Here is a 25476-nt window from a genome sequence, read left to right on the forward strand (position 1 = left end):
TTATTGAGGAACATCTTTTCAGCTTTGATATCATCATACATCACGTTAAGATCAGACTGTGTGCTAGTTTTTCTTGGATCCCACCACATTGTTTCAGTTGAATTTTTCCCGGTGACTTCTCTGACAGGTCAGCCTTCAGACACTCATAACTTTCACACAGCTTTGATAAATGTTGTGAACATCACTTCAGATGCTCGCAGTTGTGTCTGTTCATTTGAGGCTAGACCTTTGCATACATTTCCATTATCAGCTCTTTTGTATGAATAGCTAACTTGCTATTGCAGTGATTACCTTTCTATGTTCAATTTTGTTCTAGATATTTTATATGGACACATTAACATGATCAAATACTGTATGCTGCCACATGTTCATCATAGGAAGACAGTAAAGATTGGAGAAGAGTTAGTTATATCAGGTCTGTGTGACACAAAGAAAATGTGCCTATTTTCTGTCTTATCCTGTTTGTTGCAGCCTTCTAGATCATATTGCACAAGAGCTGCTGCAGACATCACATTTTTCTTTTATCCCATTTGATGGTGTCACATTGCTGACTCAGCCCTGTGTAGCAAATCATGTCAAAATATTTTGTTTAGAAGATCGCAACATCTGTTCACAGCTGTGGTTGACCAGCTTGCATCGGTGATGATGAATATTTGTCCGTTTTTAAGTTGCAAGTTCAGCAGATTGTAGAGAATATCAAAACTTTGGGTCTTTAAACCACAGACTAGATATTAAAGGAGACACTAAACAAAAAACAAGTACTGCAGTTTGTGTGCTTTCTGTTAAAGTGCAGAAAAAGAAATTGAGGATTTTTATGTCTTAAAAAGTTTGGGATCAATGAAAATGTAAGGAATGGAACGATTGGACATTATTTCATATTTGCTGCACAGTTGACATAGCTCTAAACTCCATAATTTCCCATCGTGATATTCATCTTTAACAGAATACATTTGTCTAATCTAAATGTGCAGTAAGGGGTCTGCACCACTCACTACCTTTATTACTGTATATCAGTGGCAGTTGTTACTCGGTGACCTACCTGCTGAATGTTACAGCTTGTCAAAATGCCATTTAATGTTTAACAAATAAAACAAACATTGCAATAAATTATTGGATGTTACATTAATCCAGTGTCATAAATGGAGCAATGTTTCTCTTTAGAAATTACTTAAATAATAACCATCAGCTGAAAATGTATTTCATATTTTCTTAAGTACAATAATTAGTGGCTGCAGAACTGTAGCGCTTTACATACAATATTTAGCCAAACATGTGGACACACAGATCATATGGTTATTTAACTTCTCATTCCAAAGCCATGGGTATTAAAAAGTAAAATGTACTGAAAGATAATAGAAGGGTTTTCTGAGTGGGAATATTTTGTACTGACCAGTTTGTTGCAGAAAAAAGGAAGAATGTGTGACTTAACATTGAGTGATGTAAATCCAAGAGTTTAGAAGCAAGAAGAGGACAATTTTGAATGAGGCTGTAATGTAGGCACACAGTCAATTATGTCAAAAAATGCCATAAACCACTCATTTTGTTGACAATTTTATTTAAAAAGTTTCATGTTCCCATTAAAAACATCAAGCATGTCTGTCAGTGCTAAAGTTTGCAGAGCATCATGTTCTCTAGGAGTAAAAGGTACACCTCATCAGTAACTTCGTCAAAAACACCACAACACGCAGAGTTTTGTAGAAATCTAAGGTGAAAGCACAACGTTGTGACACTAAATCCTCAATGCATCCTCTGGACACATTCAAGAAAACAAGTGCCTCACATCAAGACCAGCTGATTCCCACAGGGAGGCAGAGAAGGAGAAACGGAAATACAGGCTGATTCTGGAGTGTTTATAGTTATGTGGGCAGGTTAAAATGTGTGCAGATAGATAGGAGTGTAAAATATGAGGAAGCCTCTACAGAGTTTGAGTCCAATGTGGCTTCATTGCAACCCACCAAACAAATAGAGGTTTTAACTCAGAATATGGAGCAGTAATGTCCTGAGGTCACACAGGAAGAGGCACTAAGAGTTTCTGTTCAATTGTAATCTTTTATCTTAAGCTATAAAATGTGTCAAGACAAGAGGAAGCATTGTGCGTTACTGAGAGCCACTGCTTTCTTGTTGCATGCACGAGCTCTGATTCATCCCTCAAAAACAGATTTTGAGTCACTGAGGGCTGAATACGTCAACATCTTAGCTGGTCTTAATCTAGTGAAAGGAGTGTAGTTTAAGTTATAGAGGTCGTGCTTTGATATTTGATAATGCTGTTTGTGTGTGTGCGCGGCTATAAAATATTTCACTCAGTCAGACCTTCAATCAGCTACAGAGAAGTGATTAAAAACAAAAAGTACAACACTGAAAGAGAAAAATACAACTTGATATTTTCAACAGTTAAGAGAATTATAGAGACATCTGAATTATAATGACCACTGTTCGTCTGAAAGGAGGGCAGAGACTTAATAACATTTATAAATGAAAGAAACAAGCAAAAAAAAAAGCTAAAATGTGACAATCATTGGCGACGTTTCTGAACAGAGGCAATGCAGAAATAGTATGTGTCATATTGAGTTGAGAGGGAGAGAGTCAAAATCACACATCCTGGACGTTCATGGAGTCCTGTGGCCAGCTGTATGTGTCCAGAGTGAAGGAGTCGTAATCTGGACTGTAGATGTGAGACAGCACAAACGCCTCCTTGTCTTTCGGTTCAGGGTACAGCGAAGCCATGTTGTGTTTGTATGCATGGTTGACAATCTGGCAGAGACAGAAACAGACAAATATTAGATGTATAAAGGCCCTGAAAACTTATTTTATCAATCATCTTCTTACTATGAATAAGTGATGGGATCCAACATGAACACAAGGTTTTCTGCCAGTTTGGGGTTTTTCGAGGTTTCTTTGTTTTCCTCTGTGCTCTTTTCACTGATTTAAAGTGGGCGGGGCTCATTGAGAAAAGGGTGCCGTTACGTACTTCTGTCCACCAATCAGCATTTGGCAACAACTGAAATCAGTCTGTCAGTCAAATCTGATCAAATCACATTTGAGACACTCCTCTCTGGCAGGAGGCTGAGGTCCATCAGGACCAAAACCACACACCACAAGAACAGTTTTTTCCCCTCCGCCACTAGTCTTATCAACAAGGCCCGGAACCCACCCTGACTCTTTATACTTATATTGTTTTGTTCTGTTTAACCTCTTATTGTAGAGAATGTGTGACATGCACCTACAACACCAAAACAAATTCCTTGTATGTGTAAAAAAACGTACTTGGCAATAAAGCTTTTCTGATTCCGATTCTGATTCTGATCCACAGTCCTGCCAGCATTAATCTTTAATAAGTAATATCGAAAACATGTTTGTTGTTACTTATTTCATCATTAATATTTAATGTCACTTTGGAGAATTAAAGCTTTAAAGTTTTCAGGGTCTTTAACAAAGTTGGAATTTCCCGTATGCAATTAATAGAACCTCTTAAAAAGATAAATCAATCAGCTTTAATATCTTAAAGCAGACCCTTATCATCATCGCACTAAATTAAGGAATAAAAAGGCTTTAATGAGAATAGTTTAATGTACAAAAAAAGAATATTCTCTAATGTCTAAACTTGGTTAGCCACTTGAGGATATTAAGAATATAGAAAGATATTCCAATCACAATATACCCTACAATATAGACAGAATTTTTAAGAATATCAGCATGTTAACATTTTCGTTGAGACCTCTAATTTTTATTTTATGTAAACACAAAAGCACACTTTGGGAGACATAATTAATAAGGTTGGGTTGAGTCAGTTTTCAGCTCCATGTGCAAACTATCATGCCACAATATAACCCCATAATATTTGAAACAAATGATTGAGGTTACATATTCCATTGCACTGTGAGGAATGAGGGCTGATCGCACAGAAAGATCACTCACCTTAACTGCAATCTTGAAGGACACCTCTCTTATGGTGTTGAGAGGAGGATAAAGTCTTCCCTCGGCCAGGTTCTCCTCGGTTACCATGTCAGCTATCGCCTGAAACAATAAAGTTGATTGGAAGTAGAAGAAAAGTACACTACCGGTCATTTAACATAAATATGTGGTAACTGAAGACAATACCTCGGCTGTGGTGAGGAAGACGTCGTCAGATATGTGTCGCACTCCACAGGCAATAACGCCCAAAGCGACTCCAGGGAAGACGTAGGCGTTGTTTCCCTGGCCGGGGTAGAAGGTGCGTCCATCAGCCAGCGTCACCTTGTTGAACGGACTTCCACTGGCAAAGATGCCACGGCCCTGAGGAAGAACAGAGAGGAAGATGAGGATCGAGAGAAAACAGGCAGAACGTGCGAGTCACTTCTGTAGAGAGAACAGGAAGATAGGTTTTCTTTTTGGATGATTGATTAAAGCTTTAGTGCGTAACTTTTTGATATTAACGAACATCCGTTACATTCAAGCCATTTCCAAATGAGTTGCTACAAAGCTAATTAAGACCATCAGCTCCACAAACTCTCTCTGTATTTATCACTATGGCTATGTTCAGAAACTGGTGTCCTCCGGCGACTTTCACGCGCACAAACTCGAGTGAAGAGAATTACCTCTTCTGAAGAGTTTTTTAATCCTCCGTTTCCTCCTTGGCTACTAGCAACTGCGTAGGGGTGGGGGAATGTAAGGCTTGTATCATGTGGATGCTCCGACAGTTTTGTTGTCATTACTTAGAATTCCTCATGGGGGCGACAGAAACTACGCACTACAGCTTTAAAGATAAACTGCGGAGATTACTAGGGTGCTGTGGAGAAACATTTCTGAGACTGCAGGGGGCAGTAATAAAAAAAGTGCACTGGGACGTACCGTAGATGTCAACAAAAAAAAGGTGGATTTGCACAATGATTACTGTGCTTTCTGACAAGAAGGAAGAAGTTGTCTTGTAAATTTAAGATGAAAAACAGCTAACCATGTGTCCATGCTTAGTTTAGTTTTTATATGCGATTGTTTTATCGTTATCCTAAAAAGGGCAAGTTTAGTTTCTTTATTTATTGTTTTTGGGAAGTTCTTACAGAGCCTCAACATTTCTTGTCAGTTGTTGACTAGGCCTTCGTGAACTTCCTGATGTGTTGACATATAAAACTTAACTAACTGTAAAGCCAGCTCAAAGTCTGGCCATATGCGCCAAATAAAATGGCCTACAACAGCTGTATTTGTAGAACGATTTTACGCAATTTCACATACAAATTAAAGCCAGGTCAGTAATGTGTCAGAATATACAGCACTGTATCAATAGAAGCACAGAAAAAAAAGACTACAAGCTACATATTGCAGATTTCATAAAAAAAAAATCTTTGTCTTTGTATGAGGTAGAATATGCATTCAGTGTTTTTGTTATTTCTCATACCTACACACAATAGTCTATTTGTGTGGGAAACACTGATACTAATCACTTGGAAACTTTTCTATACTTTCTTAATGGAGCACCTAAAATCTAGTGAGGCTGGTTAGTACCTCTGTGAGCGTGTAGCACTGCTCTGCTGTGCACTCTGCCTTGCTGGTGGGATTACTCAGGGCAAAGATGATCGGTCTTTCATTGAAGGATGCCATGTCTTTGATAATCTTCTCAGTAAATGCTCCTGTGATAGCAGCCACTCCTTCATGTTCAGGAAATAGAACAGAGAATCCACAGAAATGACTTTAAGTTCACAAGCTTCGATGAGACAATGTGAATAAAAGGTGCCATTTGTAGGATTCAGACCACATGAGTCGATTATTGTCAAGCAATTAATTATCTCCAAATTGTACTATGTTCACCTATGGATCCGTTTGTGCTTATGTAATTATTTTCTGATAATTTCTTTAATCTTAATACCAAGAAGATGTCATGTTATCATAGCGGTGCACCATTTGATTAAAAGACTGAGAATATCTTCCAATTCATCACACACAGTGTTTGAATTTAGACACATGAATACTAACATTTACATCTAAAATCATTGTGAAACACTGAGTTAATTAGTTGATTTGGAGCAAATTACAATTTTTTTTATTGTGCTGAGCAAAGCTAGACACAAATCACAAATTCACCTTTAATAAGTTTCTCTGTTTTTCCACAACTGTTCAGGAATGGCCATAAATGGATGAAACAACAACAACAATGTGGGTTATTATAGAGGGGTTGTATTTAACACCATTAAAAACCACAATGTGACCGCCCAGGTAGACTCACCTATGATCGCGGTGGGTTTGATGGTGTGTACCACCTCCTCCAGGGTCTTCACATGTGGGTGATCGTGAGCAAACTCCTCTTTCTCGTGGTTAAGATGGCCTCTTCCCTAAATTTGGGTAAAAGGATGGTGCTGTTTGGTGATTTACACACAGGGGATATCTGGGAAGGCTGAGTGAGTTGACAGACGCACACTGTACCTTTACAATGAGACCTTTTGAATCAACCAACCAGATCTTCTTGGCAGCTTCTTCTCTACTTAATCCCTGTTTGGCCATGGCCATCATGAGCAGATGAGCAATACCAAGAGCAGCCTGGCAAAAAAAAAAAAAAAAAAAAGAGGATCATTTTCTAACAACCTTGGCTAATTTTAAATGAGTCATCAGAGTTGAGTCTCATCTCTTAGGGATTACAGACAGTTATTTTTGTTTCAAAACAGAATGTGAGCAAGATCTTCTCACCTCACCCGCCCCCTGGAAAACAAAGGTGTGGTCTAAGAGTTTGTTCTTGGTGATCTTCAGAGCAGCTAAGATCCCGGCAACAGCTACTGAGGCCGTGCCTGAAAAGAAAAGAAAAAGATCTCATCTGAAAAATGAGACACGCCGAATGCCGTGCAGAAACTGTCTGTCATGACCATATAGTTAATTTAGAAATATAAAATGCTAATTTTGTTATTTGTTGATGAAATCATGTTGATTACCAGCAAGTCGGAACAAGTAGAGTAACAATAATGGCTTCATAGTTAGTATTTTTCACATTCTGATATTTGAAGATTTTCATGTTATATCATACTGTATGTGTATAATGTTTACTGTCAGTTGCAGCAGTTGTAGTACAATGTTTTTGTGTTTTCTTATGTTTTTATGTCTATAATGTCATCCTAACAGCAGCATTAAGAGCAGGAGTAGTTACCAGACGACTCCAGCAGAGGGAGTGTAGAGCTCTTTTAAGGAACACCTCGCTTCCTTTCTGCACTCATTACAAACATGTTCTGAGGAAAGTTTGTGTCATATTTCATGCAAATATTCCCCCTTTTTTAGGGCGTTTACATCAGCATTTAGTTTTAGAAATCTAAAAATCTCTGTAGTGAACTCAACTTCCGCAGTGTTTTTACTACACTGCGACATGCACAGAAAGAGAACATTGACAAAGCCAGGAATGAGGTGATCTTGCTGATGGTCTCCAGTTCTGGAATTAATTTCTCTGTCAGTCTCCTCCAGCAGCATTTAGGCATTAACAAATTCTACTAAGTAACCTGAAAAGTTAGTTACAAAAGATACAAGCTCCTTTAAACAAAATCATAACAGAATGAACAGTATTTGTTGTTGGTGCTATTGATGATTAATAATTATTCCAAGGTTAAGGGTCGCTTGTATCTTAGTAGGAGTCATGTATGGCTCTGGCTGGAAACAGGAAAATAGGATGAACCGATTATTTTATAGATGTGCCTCTGAGATTGCGCTTAAATTGTAATCTCTGTTTTTGTCTCTTGCTTCTGAGAATGTGGTATTTATGGGCTGGGAACATTGTGAGGAAGCAAAATAAGGTCATGTGGATTGTTTAGATGGTATAAAGTGTTATTTTTTGTCTATTTTGAAGTCATTAATATCGTGATTAAAAAGGGAGGCTGTGAGTAGTAGACCTTGAATGTCGTCGTTGAAGGTGCAGTATCGATTCCTGTATTTGTTGAGGATGCGAAAAGCATTGGTGTTGGCAAAATCCTCAAACTGTATCAGACAGTTCATCCCGTACCTGCAGGACGACAGAGTGACAGAGTCATCCATCAGGAGTCGCTCGAACATTTCAGTCATTTGTGTTTCCACTCACTTGTCTGTCACTGCCTGCATGAACTCGTCGACCAGCTCGTCATACTCCTTTCCTCTGATTCTCTTGTGCTTCAGTCCGATGTACAGGGGGTCGTCGAGCAGCGTCTGGATCAAAAATCAGTCAGTCACTCAATAAGAGACAACTTGGCATCGCATTTCTGTTTTAGAACTATCATAAAACTCGTCTGAAATGGACGCTATCAAGTAACAACTGATGAGAGGCAGGTATAAAAACCTCACTCCAGCCGTCCTTCAGCTCTGCGATCAAACACACCTGGTTGTCAGTGCCAACGTCCAGCAGCACAGGGAGACACTGCTGTGGCCGAACACCTCCACAGGCTGTGTAGAGCGCCAGCTTCCCAACAGGAATACCCATTCCATAGCTTCCCAGGTCACCCAGGCCGAGGATACGCTCCCCGTCTGTCACCACAATGGCCTACACAAGAACAAATATTAGTAATTTGTTTGATAAGACTAATTTCTCAGGCATTATTAGCAGTGTGTGTGTGTGTGTGTGTGTGTGTGTGTGTGTGTGTGTGTGTGTGTACCTTTATGTCTTCTTCAGGCCAGGAGTTGAGCACGGTGGCAATGTGGCCTTTATCATGGATGGTGATGAAAAGTCCTCTGTAAACAAGTAGGTTTAAATTATAAGGCAGCAGTATTGATTTGATGATGCACGTTTTTAGATCAGTTTCCTGCACGCTGTTGGTTTTCAATCACTGCAGTCAGACATGAAAATCAAACATCAGATACTTGAAACTTGCCTGAGAAAGGAAGTCCATTAAACTGATTATTTCGAAACTAATTTAAAAGTATAAGAATTGTATGTTTTTTTATTTTTTTAATTAATAGCTAATTGAAAATTACTAAAGACCATGCAGACGTCAATCTTTTTTTTTTTTTATGATTATTTGTAGGCCTTTATTTGACAGGACAGCTGAAGACATGAAAGGGGAGAGAGAGGGGGGAATGAGGAGTAAACCTCTATATATGGGCGCCCGACAGACGTTAATCTAACTGTGATTTTGATACTGCCTAACTGTAATTTGTAAACTCTATAAATATCCAGCAAAAACGTTTTTCAATGGATTTATTATTGCTTTTATTATTTTGTTGTTCCCTGTATTCCTCACACCACTGTCCACAATGTACCCACCTTTGGTTTGAATTAGTCCATAGTGTGCAGCTGAGACACCGATACAATGATTCAATCTGTTCTTTTTGGCATGACAATCACAATGCAATTCAGATTAAACCAAAACTCTGAGTTCTTTGTGACTGATTCACTAACTCAAACCAGTTTTAAGTCTGCTTTAAGTGAAATGAACGGAAACCAAACTCCCCTGGGAGATGGTGGTTAGGAATGTCAGGTATACACAGTTGTTGTTTCAAAACATAAAAAATGGTCGTTCATAGAGAATGTTAAACCAAATGTAAAAAATAAAACAATACCTAAACAAATAGTGTTGTAGTGCAGCTACGGTGTAGATGTGATGTATCTCACCGTGGTCTCCTGAAGGCGAGTCCATACTGTTGGCACGCCAGGCCGACAGTGGGAGTGTACACGATGGGCATGAACTCCTCGATGTCAGAGGTCAGCAAACGGTAGAACAACTTCTCGTTTCTGTCCTGGAGCGTCATCAGCAGGATGTACCTGAGACAGAAAGAGAGTCATCAAAACCTGCCATCACCATTTTTGTTTTAAGAAATCTGCAAGATCTTTTCTGATTAAAGTTAATTAGAAAAGTGCTTACACTATTTCTGCATTAAATATAGTGAGTGAGTGAGAGACAGACAGACAGACAGTCAGAGAGAGAGAGAGCGAGAGAGAGAGAGACATGCAGCAAATGTCCCAGGATACGTAGAACCAAACCAGAGATGCTGCAGTTATCTGTTGCGTTCTTGACTTCTAGGCCACTGCATGCTGCTTTACAAGTCTTTCATGTGACACTAAATAAACTTTTAATCATACTATGAATAACAAGAACAACATCTGATGGTGCACCAGCAACGGATGTGACATGCTAAAGAAGATTCGACCAAACAAGTGGGGCAGGCCCGACTGGTTCATTCAACATCTGCCGCTGTATTCTTGAACAGCACTTCAGCATGCTTTATTGTAAATGTCCGAGTCTCTGCCCTCACTTGTCCAGAGGATTGATGCGTGTTTCATAGCTCTTCATGACACGCAGCACTTGCACATCCTGGGAGAGGAAGCAGGGGGGCAGCAGGCCGTGTATGCCCAGTTGTAAGCGCTCCTCCAGGGTGAATGCCATTCCCTGCAGGGTGGAGGAAGAGCGGTTATACAACACTGTGATCTCTGAAAGAGTTTGCATTGGGTGAAGTTTACAAACCAAATAAGAAATCGGACAACCCAGACCATAGTGACTCATGTGTCATCACAGTATGAGGTTGGTTATGACTCATAACTGCCGCGCCCAAACACAGTGGTCTTTTTGATGTTTTCTCTAAATTCTGCATTAGCTGCCATTTTTATATAACACTGGTAATAGGGCAATATTGAAAATGCCTTACAAATGTTTTGTTAACTTGGAGCCGTGAACAACACCAGACCAAGCTTTTAGTCTGGTAAGCAGCCTTGTACCCCTCTGCCTTCTGGTTATGGTTAGTGCTGCTGCTCCTCTGTCTCGCCGTTGGCAGACTTCCCAAAGAGTGATTGGAGGGGAGCGTGAGGTTTAATCTATTTATTCTGTCCAATAGTGTGGGAGCCTGAACTCACTCCCCTGTCAGCTCCACTTCTCCTTACTCGTCTGTGCTGTATTGCTCTCTCCGTTTCCTCTTGATTCTTGCACGGCAGAGGAAACGCTGACCTACATGGAAATAAACTGGCCTTTCAGTGTCAGTGTGTTTATCTACTGTGAGTCTGAATTTTTCTGAACACACACTTCTCCCAGTATATTATTCATGCTGGAGTGTGAAATGTGATAGGGGATTAGATACGTGGTTGCTAATAGTAGATTACAATAATTACGTCTACAGTTGTTCCTCAAGCTGCATGCTTTCCATTGAGGAGTATTTTGATGATACATGCTCAACAGCTGAGCACTACTGTACTATTTAGCTGCAAGCTAAAGTCTGCAGAACAAAAGGTCTGCTGACAGAGGTCATTAAAAAGGAGATACTCTGACACGCCGATGCCTTAAATACCAAACCAGATTAACATTAGACAAGCCAAGAGAATGTCAGTGTGCACGGCAAACTTTCAAAATATTCTAACATCACAAATGTGGATGGAAAACTTTTTACATGTAAACGCTGATAACAAATATATCTGCGTAACTGTGAATGTGGCCAATGAGAAAGTCACAGATTAACAGAGTTAAGCTAAATGCATTAGAGCGAACAGGTAAAGTAAACCCATTAAGGTGACACTTCTAACCAGTAGCAATTAAGGCTAGCCTACATGCTATCTGTCAACCCAAGGAGAGAGTGAAACTAAATGTAGATAAACTGCTTAACCTTAGTAATCCAAATCCAAACTCCAATTCAAACCTTATCATGGATTACTCTGTATTTACAACATAATGGTACCAAATATAATCACGTGTTACATTTATGGTTATGAGCAGATTTTGAACTTTTACATGTGAAAGGTCACTGGACTCAGTTTGGTCGGTTTGCAGATAAAAATAGGTTAATGAATAGGTCACAAATCTGGCCTTCCTCAATAAATACAGTTAATATACCCAGTGGAGCTGCTCAGTGTCAACTAGCATCACACCAACGACTGCGTGATGGTGAAAAAATGTGTGTAAATGTGTAAAACGTTTAAGCACACCACCGACATGAACTAAAAAAATGTCATCTAAGTGGCGCTCAACACTGCTGAATTGACCTGTGAGTCAGGCGTGTAACTGCTGACTGAGCATTAGGAACTGTGGAAGGAACTGTGACTGACCTGACACCAACCCAAATCAAAGCAATAAACTCAGTTAGTCTGAGTCTCATGCGGATGCTGTCCTCTAGCAAGGCAGAAAGAAAGTATTTCCTGTCAGAACCAAGTTTGGGTGGAAAAAAATGCAGTAAAAACATTGGTGAGTCACTTGCTGGATGTTTGTTTTTGAGCAATTCTGCAACTGCAGCATCTTTGGAAAGGGCTTTTTTTCTATCAAACTCTAAAAAAAAAGAGAAGAAAATGTAGAAGGCCTATAGAGATGCTAATAATATATAAATAAGTTGTGATGACACCTCACACATCATCTTAGAGCTATATGAACTAGGTCATTTATAATAAATGTGAGGACAAGATGGCCAATGATTCAGTTATAGGAGTAATATTGTTTAAGCTAAAATACCAACAATTTACTTGTCAAATGTAAATATGTTCTGGTTTTCTTGGTCTTTTATGATAATAAACTGAATATCTTCGGCTTTTTGGGTTGTTGGTCAGACAAAAAGATACATTTGAAGACACCCCTCTTGGGCACGCCACTTGTGAGGGGCATTTTTTTCGTAAAGACTAAAACACTGTATTGATTATTTGATTGATCAAAAAAAGTCTGTGGATTAATCAATAATTGAAATAGCCTAGTCGTTAGTTGCAGCCTTAAAATGTCTAACATAATTTTAGTTAGATAACGTTTACATATTTTTTTTAGATATCTTCTGTTGTGCTATGTTCATATGAATATAGCTGAGCATAATGTCCTCACATACATTACAGGTGGGCACCCCCTGACCTTTACCTGTTGTTGTCACCATGTCGTAGAATAAAAAGGAATATGGACTTGCTCCTGGTGATTGAGATGAAAATGTACTGGACACATCGGTGAGCTCACCTTGTTGAGGTGTGGGTTTCTGGTGATGTCGTAGCCCCTCTTCTTGGTGCTAACGCTGCCCTTGCGACCCGTCCCGGTGTGGCAGACGCGCACAGCCGGGAGAGAGGCCCTGTCGGCGGGCATGCCCCCAGCGGGGTGACCCGGCGAACCGGCAAAGACCCTCATCCCGCCCGCTGCTGCCGTGCGCCTGCACAGAGACAGAACGGCTTTTCCTGGGAGGGAGTTCATGCTGCCTGCAGAGAACAACATACAGTGAGTGTCAGTTACTGTATATCCTGCAGGTGGTAAGTCACCTTCCACACATAACATTACCTTGAATATAACAAGTTCAGCTAGTCTGTCTTCCTGTAAATAACCTGCTCCGCTCCAAGTGTGAGGAGTGAATCTGAACCATTAGCTAGCTTTAACGTTATAAGCTGAGTCACAGTGATAAACAAGTGTCATAGCAGCCATTAATTCGTGCGAATAAATAAGATAAATGGAATGCTCGTTTATAAATGATTGAGCCGATGTGTTCAGTGTGTTCATATTAACATGCTGCTTTATGCGGCTGCATCAGATTAGCTGGTTACTGTAAACTGTCAGATGTTTTTTTTGGAACAATCTGCGCAACTGCTAATAGCTAGCGGGTAGCTAATATTCAGTTAGCCTCACCTGGAAACGATGTGAAGCTGCTGTGCCCCTGACTTCAATCTTCATAGAAGACGGTTTTTCCCCCGGTGCTCGCGTTAACGATATGTTATCAGTGGATGTTGTGAAGAATCGACAGCTAACAGCTGATCCAGGATCCTTTATCATTGACGGTCCCACTTCCCCACCAATCAGACCGCAGCTTCGCGGACTAAGAGGCGGGCCAAACAACCACCTCCTCCCTGTTATTCAGTAAACACTGGCTCCATCTTCAGCTTCAACATCTGCACTTCAAAATGCAACATAATTATCTTTGCAGAGATTTCATAATGTATGTAAGAACTTGCCTTTATGCTATTATGATTACTGCATTGTAATAGAACAGTGGCACTGTTTAAATTACATGGCATACAAAAACACAGCTGTGGATAAACAGACTATAGTTCAACTCTGTTAGGCACGCTGTCAGTACAGTTGTGATGTTTGGTCGTAGTGTTTCAACGCATGCGTGGTACAAATCGCACAGGGACACGTTAGTTTTCTACTACGTAATTTTGCGCATGCGCAGAACGGATTTTACAGGCGATACGGATCGGGTACTGACACGCACTGACAGGAACACCACAGAACTCAAATCATACAGTCTGCAGATCATATGAATAGCCTCTGGCTCCCCCTGCTGTAAGAAAGGCGTCTCTACTTAATCCGACTGTAGTGAGTATTGGCCATTTTGGCATGTAATCAGCGCGTCATTGGAAATGAGAGCTTGCCCTGCCCTCCCTGACTAAATAAAGGTGATATATATAGTACAGTCATGCCGTTAAACCTGTTTTGTATCCCCTGGGGCAAGTTCCGATCAAGTGCAGTACACACATCACACTGCAAATGGCAGCTTCACTGTATTTTTGTCCAAAGTCACAGCAATATTACAGCAATACTGACATACTATGACCTCTCAGTAAAACAATTAAACAGCAACACAAAGCCTGCAAAATAACCACAAAAGTTAAATTAACACATCTCTAAAATAACAAACTGAACATAATAACCTTCAAGGTAGATTAGACTGCAGTTTTAGCTAGATGTACTGTACATGTTAAACTAGCAACTGAGTGTATAGTATATCGACCCACATCCTATAGTATACAGTATATACTGTACACTTCTATATAAAGAAAGCAGAAACAGCAATTTAACAACCACAACAAACAATACAAAAAATTATAATAACCCACATATTCACGAAATATACAAAACCAGCTCAATGTCATTTTAATATATTAGTTTAATTTGATAAACATAAATCAATGATAAATCTACATATAGAGTTAAAGATTCTGGCTTCATTCTTATCATCCTACATCCAATTCGGATGACCAATTTAAAGTCTTGGATTTTCACAATTTGTAATACAGTTCTCCCCATATGGTTTCAGTTGAGTTAATTTATTATTTTGAGTTTTCTCAAAATAAATTATGTGAATTAGTTAATTAAGGTAATACTATGAAATGCAACTTTATTTAGGATTATGCACCATGTTAGCAAAATATAAACCAAAATATAATTATGGTTTTATAACTACATTTTGACACAAGAACCCAGTTGACATCTTACTTTAGTGGGGCAAATTTCCAAATAAACGTAAGAAGTTAAATTACCAGTTACCACTGGACGTCCGGGGGAAGTTGCCCACTTTACCCAGTTGATAATCCATCTCTAGGAACATCTTTTTAGTTTAAGGGCTCGCTTCAGATTTTACAATGTATAAAAAGTACATAAATTACTCACTTCACACTAGCTGTATCTAAAAAGGTTTATTTAAAACATACACATATCATCATGATACATCTCTATTCATGTTTTTAACAAAACATTAATGAAAATCACAATTATAAGTAGTTTTTTGTTGATTTAAAAGGTTCAGGAAGTCCACCATGTCCAAGCAGCATACTTTTTTTTATTGAAGTTACTGTCTAATAATTTGACTATGGATAAAATGTAAAAAAAAAAAGAATGTATGCTTGTTGAAATGGTTAAACATTTACTTCACAAAACACCAAAAGGATACTTTTTTCCATCACTAGACAAATGCCACCATGTAATACAGTTAGAACTAATCACACACAAGCTTAATATAATTGCATATCATCTGCTATGTATAGCCTTGACGGAACAGCTTTTTTCCATGCATAAAAATCATATTTTTTGTTGCAAATACATACAGTGCATACAGAGTAAAAGTATATCCATTGAGTAAATTTCCAGTACTCACTATCAAATTTCACAACAACTATATTTTTGCAAGCCTAACGAACAGATGAAGGTACCCACTGTTTGTCTTCATTTTCACCGTTCTGGAAACATTCAGGAACAAGTTTAAAAAAAGATATAGAAATGCTTCAGATGACTACGCTGGTGCCGCTACGGGAGCTTCTATCCTATGAGAGAAAAGTGACAGAGGTGGAGTTAAGTTAAAAACGGAGATATGATGATTCAATAGAAGACCAAAAAGACAAAGAAGTACAAAAAAAGTGATGAAAAAGTCAAGGCTAAAAAGAAAGAGGAGGAAAGTAACAGACTGAAAGCTAACAGAGAAAAACTGTCATCACTCTATTGGTTCAGAGTGTATGTCAGTATTTGGATCTTACAGAAAGGTGCTCGTAGTTCCTGCGGCTGCGTCCAGGCTGGGTCTCAATGGAGAAGTAGCTGGGGGGATTCTCTGGCCAATCCTTCCCTTTACCACCTTTCCTTCTCCTGCTGTCTTCCTCCTCATCTGAGCTCCAGGATCCTTTGCGACGCTGAGGAGGGGAATAGCTCTTCTCCCTCCGAGATCCTCTGCTGTGCAGCTCCTCCATCAGGTCGTCACGACTACGAGTACGCGGCCTGGATCCGCCTCCTCTACTCCCAGCCGAGCCTCCTCTCTCATTCCTCGAACTCCTGTGTGGCGCTCTTGCACCCCTGTTCTCCCATTCGGAGTCATCGCTGTTATCACGCAAGATCCCCCGTCTGGGAGGAGAAGCATCTCTATAGCCACGACTGTCGCGGTGGTGACCTCCTCCAGACCGGTTTGTACTCCCACTGGACTGGCTGGATATCCTGGGCCCACCTCTGGCTCTGTCTCCACCTCCAGGCTCCCTGCGTGAGGAAAAGCTGGGTACACGCTGGATTATAGGAGGCAGGGTGATCACCCTTCTCTCCAGCCCTCTCACCCCCATCTCATCCAGGGCCGACAACATACTAGGTGGCCCCGGTGTGTAGGGAACGGCTTGAGGAGCCAGCTGAGGCTGAAGTTGAGGCTGCAATGGGAGCATATTTTGGTGAGCGTGTGGAGCCATTTGATGTGCTCCAACATCCAGTCCCCTCACCTGGTTCTCCAGGTAGTCCAACACCTGGCCGGTGCCGCGGTTGTTGCCGTGCACACTGCCGTTCACATGGTGTGGAGGAGGAGGAGGCGGCGGCTGATGCTGCAGGGCCATGGGGGACAGCTGCATGGGAGCCATGGCATAGTTTTGTTTGGTGGGGTAGTCCAAGTATGAGCCTGAAACAAAAGTGACAAAGAGAGAAAGACATAAACAATCTTACTACTTGGCCACTTCGGGCCATCGGAAACAAGCTGTAATCACAACATTGATACATTTTCATCCTTCAAAGTTGATATGCTGTTTGCAAATAGTTTCATATTTACACATCCAGCAGATATGGAGCAACATACAGAGTTGTTTTTGTGTCCATCTGATGAATGCAAGTCCAATATTCATTATCTTTTAGCTCTGTTTTTGCTCTACACTCACTCCAGAAGGAAATATCTGGCTCCTTAGTTGCTAAATGCTCCACTATGTTCCCAGGTATTTTATTTTATTTTATAAATGTTGTCTGCTGTTTTGCTTTTTTCCCACTGAAAACAGCTGCCTGCTGCGGCTGAAAATGCTGTGAGTGGTGAGAGTGAACAGAACTGTAAAGTTGCAGAAAGACATTTAAACCAATGAATGTGACCTTATCTGCATGTTTTAGGTAGGCAAAAAGTTACTTAATATTTTATTAGCAGTTAATATTCACCTAAAAAGTTGCTAAACTGAACATCAATCAAAGAAGAAGCAGTAAAGGACAGTGGTTTTTCTTTTAGTGAAGACTGAAATACAACAGTATGAAACTAAATGGGATTTTAGGTATGGTTAATGCTATAATAGCTTAATACAGCAATTTACACAGACTTTCTATTTATTTGTTGGACCATCGTTGAAATCATATTTCATCACAATGTGTTATTTTTATATTAAATATAAATAATACAGACATACAAGTACTGATCCCACTTTTGAAACTAAACCAAACAGAATGATGCTAAGTAGCTAAGATGCTAACGTTCAACAAAGCATTAAAGGCTTGTCTTTTGTGTGTACTTTTGTGTCACTCACCCGAGTACAGCATGGGGACGCCCTGGGAGGAGGCGTTGGAGCTAATGGGAGCGTAAATGGGTTGACCATTCATCCAAGGAGCCATAGCCTTCTGAGCCTCTCGGATCATCCTGTGCTGCATCACAACTGAAATCAGAGCAAAGAGAGGGTCAAAGGTTTGAGTGACTCGGTATCGACTTAGCATACTTCGATACATAGGCTGGAACAAGTACAGAATCTGCAGGAGAAACACTTGGATAGCTGCATAAAGATTTGTGTAAAATAATCTGTAAAGTGTGATGTAGCTTTTGGCTTCATAAAAAGTATTGAATTGCCCATTCTGGGTAAAAAATAATAATAAATATATTATAAATAAATGATAATACAAAAACAAAAAAGCATCTCGTTTACCTTTCTCTGGGCAGCAGCATGTCTGTGGACAACACGGGCAGCGGACGTAGCAGCAGCACTTCTGTGGGCAGCACTGACAGCAACATATGCAGAAGAGCATGATGAGCAGGAGAGCACCGATGATGATTAACAGGACGGTCAGCCAGTCTGGAACAGGTAAGAAGACGCATGATTACGGATATTTCAATCTAGGAAAATTCTTTTTGGGCTCTACGTGACCTTAAGTGCCACAACCTTAACTGAGGAAACTCACTATACACGATGAGTTTGACTTCTTTATCCGAGTCGCCCGTCGTGTCACCGGCAGCGTCGATGGTGCAGAAATACACGCCGTTATCCCACCACATCACCTCACTGATGACCAGGTCAGCCTCTAGTCACAGAAAACGTCACATTACTTTAAACAACAATATCTTAGAGAAGCAACATAATAACATTAAAATGTAATATACTGATACTGAAATATCAACATTGTCATTATGATGGGATCAAACTTACTGTTTTGAATGGTAATTTTGCGCTCTCTGTAGTCTGAACTCAGTATGGGCTCATTAGTGCCCCTCTTCTGGATCACTGTGCGGAGTGTTCGCTGGCTGTCCGGGCAGTCATTGGTGGGGTCCTGACCCAGCTGCAGAGAGGCCTGAAAGGCTTCAGAAAAAGAGGAAAATACAATGAAATATGTTCAACTTGTTGCATTCTTTTAGATCGTCTACCTCATACTACTTAAACCATCACAACTGTGGCAATAAAGTCCTTCAGATGAAAACTTCAACAACCAACTCTTCAGCAGGTTAATATAACTAGTGTCTCAAAATAAATATATATATATATATGTGTGTGTGTGTGTGTGTGTGTGTGTGTGTGTGTGTGTGTGTGTGTATTATTGCAGCTTCAACGTTAGTATGTGCTTATAATAATGAACATATCTTTCCTTACTTATCTTGATATTACAAAATGCCAATATTCTAATACCAATGCACGAGCCTTAGCATGCCATAGCATGACCAACAGTTTTTTTTTTCTTTCTTTTTTTTAAATGTAAGAATACATCCACACAAAAAGAAAATGAACATTGCTGTTTTGGTAACTCTTCTGAGCATGAACATTTGAAAAATGTCAAGCCCAGAATGGTGTTCATTAAAACTAAACTAATCTGTAGTGCTCTGAAGAATGAGAGCTCACCGTCTGGTATGTGTTTATGTACACCACTATTTTTTTCAAAGGTTTGGTTCAGCTACATCATTGCACATTAAAATCTGTGTCTCCTTCCAGCTGCAGTCTCACCTGTGGAGTAATACTCCAGCACCGGATCTTTACAGAAGGACTTGTACCTCCAGGTGACCAGGACATCCTGAAGGTTCGCCGAAGTGGAATAGTCACAGCGAATGATCACAGAGGCAAACAGAGTCGTACTCCTCTGCGTCTCTGGAACCGTCACCTGCATAGACAGCAGCTCTGATAGAAGTAGGAAGAATAATGATAAAATGTAAAATAACTGCACACATGACACAATATTCAAATGTAACTTGTGTCACTCATGTTTGTGTCACAGCTCTGCTCTTGAATGCTGGATTGATAAGAATCTGACCAAACTGGTTAACGGCTTACAACAGAAGTCCTTAAGTGTGCGTATTGTTCTATATCATTAGAAGTAATAGCTGTCAATCATAATCGGAACTGTAGAGTTGGAGAAAACAAGATGACAGGCGACCTCTGCTTATTGAGAAAAGCATCGGTTAAGGTTCAGATCAAAGTTTAAACACTTTCTCTTTCAGTGGTCGTCCAGAACTCTGATAGAGATGCGTTTGTTTGTCAGTGACTGTCACTGACACGTGTTGGCATTTTTCCCCAGTTGATTTGTGTCTGAAAATATATACAGCAATCGATGAGGGCTGCAACTAACAATTATTTTCATTATTGATTAATCTGACAGTTATGTTCTGAAATGTTAGACCCATTGAAATATCAGAAAAGAGTGAAAAATATCCATCAATATTTGCCAGAGCTCAAGATGACGTCTTCAAATTGCGTGTTTTATCCGAACAGTCCCAAACTATCATACAGAACCAGTGAATTTCTGATTTTACTAATCAATAGGGTGCCCTGGTAGCTCCCCTGGTTGAGTGTGCACCCCATGTATCAAGACTCAGTCCTTACTGCGGCGGCCCAGGGTTCAATTCCAACCTGTGGTTCTTGGCTGCATGTCGTACCATATATCAATTATTACACAATTACATATCAATTAAAAGCCAAAAATCCCCAACAAATAATCTACAAATCGATTATCTAGTGTCACCAATTAATCTTTTGTTGAACAACTAATCAAGTAAGCAAATGGTTTCTTCTCTAAGTCACATGATATCCTGACATCATGATCAGGTGTTCATTTATCCACTTGTAGCAGGTTGATTAATGGCTTTGCCTTTATTAATGTAGAATAAAATGAGGTCTGAGAATACAATATAAAACTGAACTATAAACTATGAACCATCCTGTCCAAACAGATATAAAAAGCTTACAAAACTGAACTGCAAGTTTTCATAGTTTTTGGACCAAACTAGGTATTTTTCCACACAAAAAACTATAAAATTGTTGCCACAGCTGTCCGAGCTTTATAGAAGTGTGCAAAAATACTTGTAATACATTGTAAACCTCTAAGATGTGATTAATATTCTGAGTCATAAACTAAAGTTGTGATGTAGAACTGAGACCATTAGTCAATTAATTGATTTTGTCGATTGACAGAAAAAAAACTTTCCAAGGAAAAATGCAAATTTGCAGGTTCCAGCCTCTCAAGTGTAAAATGTTATTGCTTTTTTTTGTCTTCTTCGATAGTCAATTGATTATATATATATTTATTTAAGTTTGTTTTATTTTAATGACATCACTTTGCTGGCTTTTAGAACAAACAATGAATTGATTAATCAAGTATTGAGTAGATTAAGAATACTACTATTTTCATTAGCAATTGTTCTAGTTCTTATTTTTGCAATTGATGAATAGTTTAGACTATAAAATGTCAGAAAAAATTGACCGAAATGACGTCTTCAAATTTCTTTAACAGTCCAAAACCCAAAGATATTAATTATAGAGCTTCAGTGATTAGTCGATTAATTGATAAATCGATCAACAGAAATGTATCTGCAGCTATTTTGATTATCATGAATAGTTCAAATCAAATGTGAGAATTTGCTAATGTTCCTTGTCTTACATTTAACTGAATATATTTGGGTTTCTGACTGTTGCATAAAAACACCCTGGACTCCTTTTCAATTATTTCTGATAGTTTATAGAACAAACGATTAATCCAGAAAATAATCTGCAGATTAATTGATAATGAAATAGTTGCAGCCCTTTTTCATTCCTACTAGAATATAGAGCAGAAAAAACAACCAATTATCACATTGAGAAGCTCAAGATCATTTTTTTACATTTTTATTTGATAAAAGTGTATATCAGTTATCACAATTACTGTTTTAACTTTCTGTAGATAATTGACTAATTATTTCAGTTTAACAGTTGATTAATCAACAATGAAACTGATACTTTGATATCCTCTAAGAAGGTTTGATCTAATTAAAAGTTATATTTAATATTGTCTTCTATAAAACGAGGCTGTTTCCACTGTGTGAACTGTTTGGATGTTTTTATTTTGGAAAACATGAACAATGGTTAAGTGTGCAGTCACGTGACAGCAGTCGGCCTTGTCCTGTTTACACCTGTCGATAATTAACTTGTACGCATCAGTTAGTTTTGACTGTTTGGCTTCACCCTAAACTGCTATACACTGGAGAAAAAAAAAACAGATGCTATACTTGAATAAAGTATAAACGTTAGGCACACAATGTGTTTACTATAGCGGCTTTAAAGCCTCACCTGTTGGGAGGTGAGCCAGCAGAAGCGCCATCAGGATCATATTTCCCATCTCGTTGCTCCTCCGCGGAAGCTTCACCCTCAGTCCCAGGCGACTCAAAATCCACCACAAATTCTGAATATTTGGATGAAAACGTTTTGTATCCGCTGCTCTGCATAGTAACTCTTCCTTACACTTAACGCCACATGTTAGTGCGGCGGTGTTTACTCTCTGAGGTGAAAGACGATGTTTACGGCAGCATTGAGGAACAACTTTCCCACAGAGAGAGAGAGGCGGATCATCCCCCTCCCCCTCCCCCTACCCCTCCAGCTTCAGGTGACATCATTGACCCCGCCCTCTCTGACAGGTGCAACATGGAGGAAACAAAAAGAGGAGCAAGACGAGCAAACAATTTGTGATCATTGAACATCACCTTTGTTTGAAGTAAAGGTGATTACCAATACATGCCTAAACTGTCTGATGACTAATTATCTCAATATGAAACACTAGACTTACTTGATATTATACTCTTGAATTTAAGTCTCAAATTCGGTTGAAGAGAGCAATAGCAGATCCGTGACAGAGTTTTGTCAACTTTTAACTAATGTAATAAATTAATACAAAAAAAGTGATTTTCATTGAAAAGCATGTACAAGTGCAATAATAGGCCTACCTAAAAACTGTAAGTGTGTGACAAAAATAATCATGTGTCGCATACATTTCTTTATATTTGTGTGTTATTTTCTCCAAAGGAACTTTTTTCAGTACTGTTGTCTTTTTCAGTGCCAATACAAGTTTAGGTTGTTATTTCAAAGCCAAATTGTTCTTTTCAATACCAAGAACTACAGTCTCTTTTATAGTTTTAAAAAGTATGACAAGGGTAAAAGCAAGTAACAATGGAAAAAGACAAAATTACTAATGTATTATCTGCTGTGTTTTGGTGAGTTCAAAGCCTTTGATGAGTTTACATGGCAGATAAAAAGATTCTTTAGGCAAGTGTTGACATCCAGTCCATTAATTGTTGAATTAGCATGCATAATCTGCATACACTGAATGAAGTAGAAGCATGTCAGCTCTTCTTATTCATCAGTGGCAAACAGTCCAAGTGTAACGTTCACACTCAGGATGAGTCATTGTGTTAGAGCTCTTGGTGCGAGGATGTTTGTCACTTATTCAGAAGGTGGACCCCAACCAGCTTTGACACAAAACAAGCCTGCCTGAGCTGAGCTGAAGTGCTGCTCTCAGCTCACTGAAGTGGGCTGGAAAATGCTGTGTGGATGAAAAGCTTTGCCATCACATCCGTGTCTGGCTCCACGCTGAACCTCGAGACAAGTTTTAAATTCCTTCCTTGTCAGTATTTGAGAGGACATACAGTACTTTTCATCCTCTGTGTCTTGGAATTCAGTGTGTACAAAACTTTGACACTGTTATTTGGCGGGCTGTATAAGAAAACGTTACCAAATGTTCTGTTTTTTTTGTATCAACATTTAGTCTCATTTTGCTTTATATAAACAGTGGTAACTGTTACGTTTTAGACAGAATTGAACCCAAATGCAGACAACAACGCAGAGCCAGAGAAGATTTAACAGGTTTATTACAATGTTCCAGGTTTTCAGAAAAGGGAAGAACAAGTCCAGGTCTACGGGGGGTCAGGTCCAGGGGTTCTGAGCAGGAATAGTACCTTACAGTCCAAGTGTCTGTGTTGAGTCCTTAGTGAGTTCCAGTTGTGGCTAGCAGGATAGGTGGGTGGCAGGAGTGAAGCAGAGGTAGGAGTCAGGTTCCAATATACTGAAGCACAAGAAAAACACAATCAGGACAGATCAAAAACACAAAGAGCAATAACTAGCAGGTTGAGTCAGCAGCAAGACTAATGTGGTTGTCTTTACTATGATCTGACAATGAGCAGCAAGTTTGACCGGGTATTTAAAGCTGAGGTGATTATGGTGAATGAGCTGCAGCTGGAACCCTGACTCCCGCACACCAGACTTCACTCCTGCAATTAAGGACAGACAGAGGGGAGGGGGGAGAGCAGAGACAGAGAGCTACCTAGCAGCAGCAGCAGCAGCAGCAGCAGCACTAACACTAACACTAACATGCTGGGATAGGACCAGAGGGGTAAATCTGATTGCCACCTCTGATGCCAGCCCTTCCCCCTCCCAATAGTTAGCTTGTTCATGGATGGATTACTAAACAGACCTCCCGGATACAGGCCCAGTGGCACCTGGGCCAGCGCTTCTGTTTACAGTAAGTTTTACCATTCCTTAACAGAAAGTCAATCAAGGAACTATCAAGAGACACAATAACAACTTCATAGAGTCACAACACTAACTAAGATGAGCAAAATGACTACAAACTACTATACAGAATTGCAAAGACTCCAAAGAGTCACATAGTGACTACAAATAGTCACAAAACGACCACAGAGTCACTAAACCACTACAAAGAATTGCAAAATGACCACACAGACTACCAAAATAACTACAAAGAGTCGCAAAACAACCGCAGAGATGCAATATAGTAACATGTTTTTCTGTAAATGTTTTGGGATAATGATGTGCCATTGAATACTTTATACAAACATTTAAAGCTGCACACATGCTTTTCAAAATAAAGCGCGCTGAGTGTGTGTAGTTGGTTGTCAGTAAAGCTCTAGTGTTTGTTTAGTTGTGTATATTTGATAAGCTATGATAAACACAGGCTTTTATCCAAGATAAAGTACACACACTTTATCACATATATTGTAAAACACAATAACCACTCAAACATCAGATTCTTCAACAGACAATAAGTATTTTATATCAAAATGAATCTTGTCAAAACTATTGAAATGCAGATAAATGCAAGCCCGTAGACCAATTTGTGTTATCTGTGGAAAGTGTGGAAGTGTTGAGAAAGAAATCACAAACACTGAATTTATGTTTACAAAAAATGACTTATTGGCAAAGTTCCTATATAGACTTAACCAACCTACCATCAGTTACATGTACACCTCAAATTCTGGGTTAATACTTCATCCCCTTTTTTGGTTTAAAAAAAAAGGTCTACTCAGCAACATGACAAATATACTTGGAGATGATTTCGTCAAATCTGTGCACACTGTGAAATTGAAACAGTACGTGTGCGCAGTACAACACTTTCATGACACATGAATGTGTGCCATTTTCTCGTCTGCTTAAACGTAATGTGTCTTATTTCCTTCTTAAGAGATCCAGCTAAAATTATTGCGGCACACAGGCCTTCTTCAGGATGACTATTTGCATATTTTTTACCTTTTGCTATGCATTAGCCTCATCAATGAAGGCTTTTCAATATTTTTTTTCAACAAGATGCTGTTTTTATACTATTGGATTACCCCTGAACCAAAGAGCACCTT

General features: G+C 39.4%; 2 protein-coding genes across 3 annotated transcripts; both read right to left on the bottom strand.

Annotated features, from left to right (window-relative positions):
• Positions 1–1538: 1538 nt before the first annotated feature.
• On the bottom strand, positions 1539–13647 carry me3 (malic enzyme 3, NADP(+)-dependent, mitochondrial). The gene is made up of 15 exons (XM_078262136.1): positions 13470–13647; positions 12816–13048; positions 10162–10295; positions 9521–9670; positions 8565–8640; positions 8291–8452; positions 8018–8121; positions 7833–7942; positions 6652–6749; positions 6391–6504; positions 6194–6299; positions 5476–5618; positions 4099–4272; positions 3916–4014; positions 1539–2751 (listed from the first exon to the last, which is right to left on the bottom strand). Exons 2-15 carry the CDS (start codon positions 13041–13043, stop codon positions 2590–2592), a joined length of 1860 nt encoding a protein of 619 aa, XP_078118262.1. The 5' UTR covers positions 13044–13048; positions 13470–13647; the 3' UTR covers positions 1539–2589.
• Positions 13648–15244: 1597 nt separating this feature from the next.
• LOC144525385 (immunoglobulin-like domain-containing receptor 1) lies at positions 15245–22407 on the bottom strand. 2 transcript variants are annotated; one of them, XM_078262144.1, is made up of 9 exons: positions 22127–22407; positions 19535–19705; positions 18749–18898; positions 18504–18623; positions 18251–18397; positions 17861–17986; positions 16811–16983; positions 16094–16741; positions 15245–15883 (listed from the first exon to the last, which is right to left on the bottom strand). In XM_078262144.1, exons 1-9 carry the CDS (start codon positions 22173–22175, stop codon positions 15845–15847), a joined length of 1623 nt encoding a protein of 540 aa, XP_078118270.1. In that variant the 5' UTR covers positions 22176–22407; the 3' UTR covers positions 15245–15844. The 2 variants fall into 2 exon arrangements, with proteins under 2 accessions (XP_078118270.1, XP_078118268.1); XM_078262142.1 differs by having other exon boundaries at positions 16094–16983.
• Between the last annotated feature and the right edge of the window lie 3069 nt (positions 22408–25476).

The sequence above is a fragment of the Sander vitreus genome, chromosome 11 (assembly GCF_031162955.1).
Source record: "Sander vitreus isolate 19-12246 chromosome 11, sanVit1, whole genome shotgun sequence".
In the NCBI taxonomy this organism is placed as follows: Eukaryota; Metazoa; Chordata; class Actinopteri; order Perciformes; family Percidae; genus Sander; species Sander vitreus.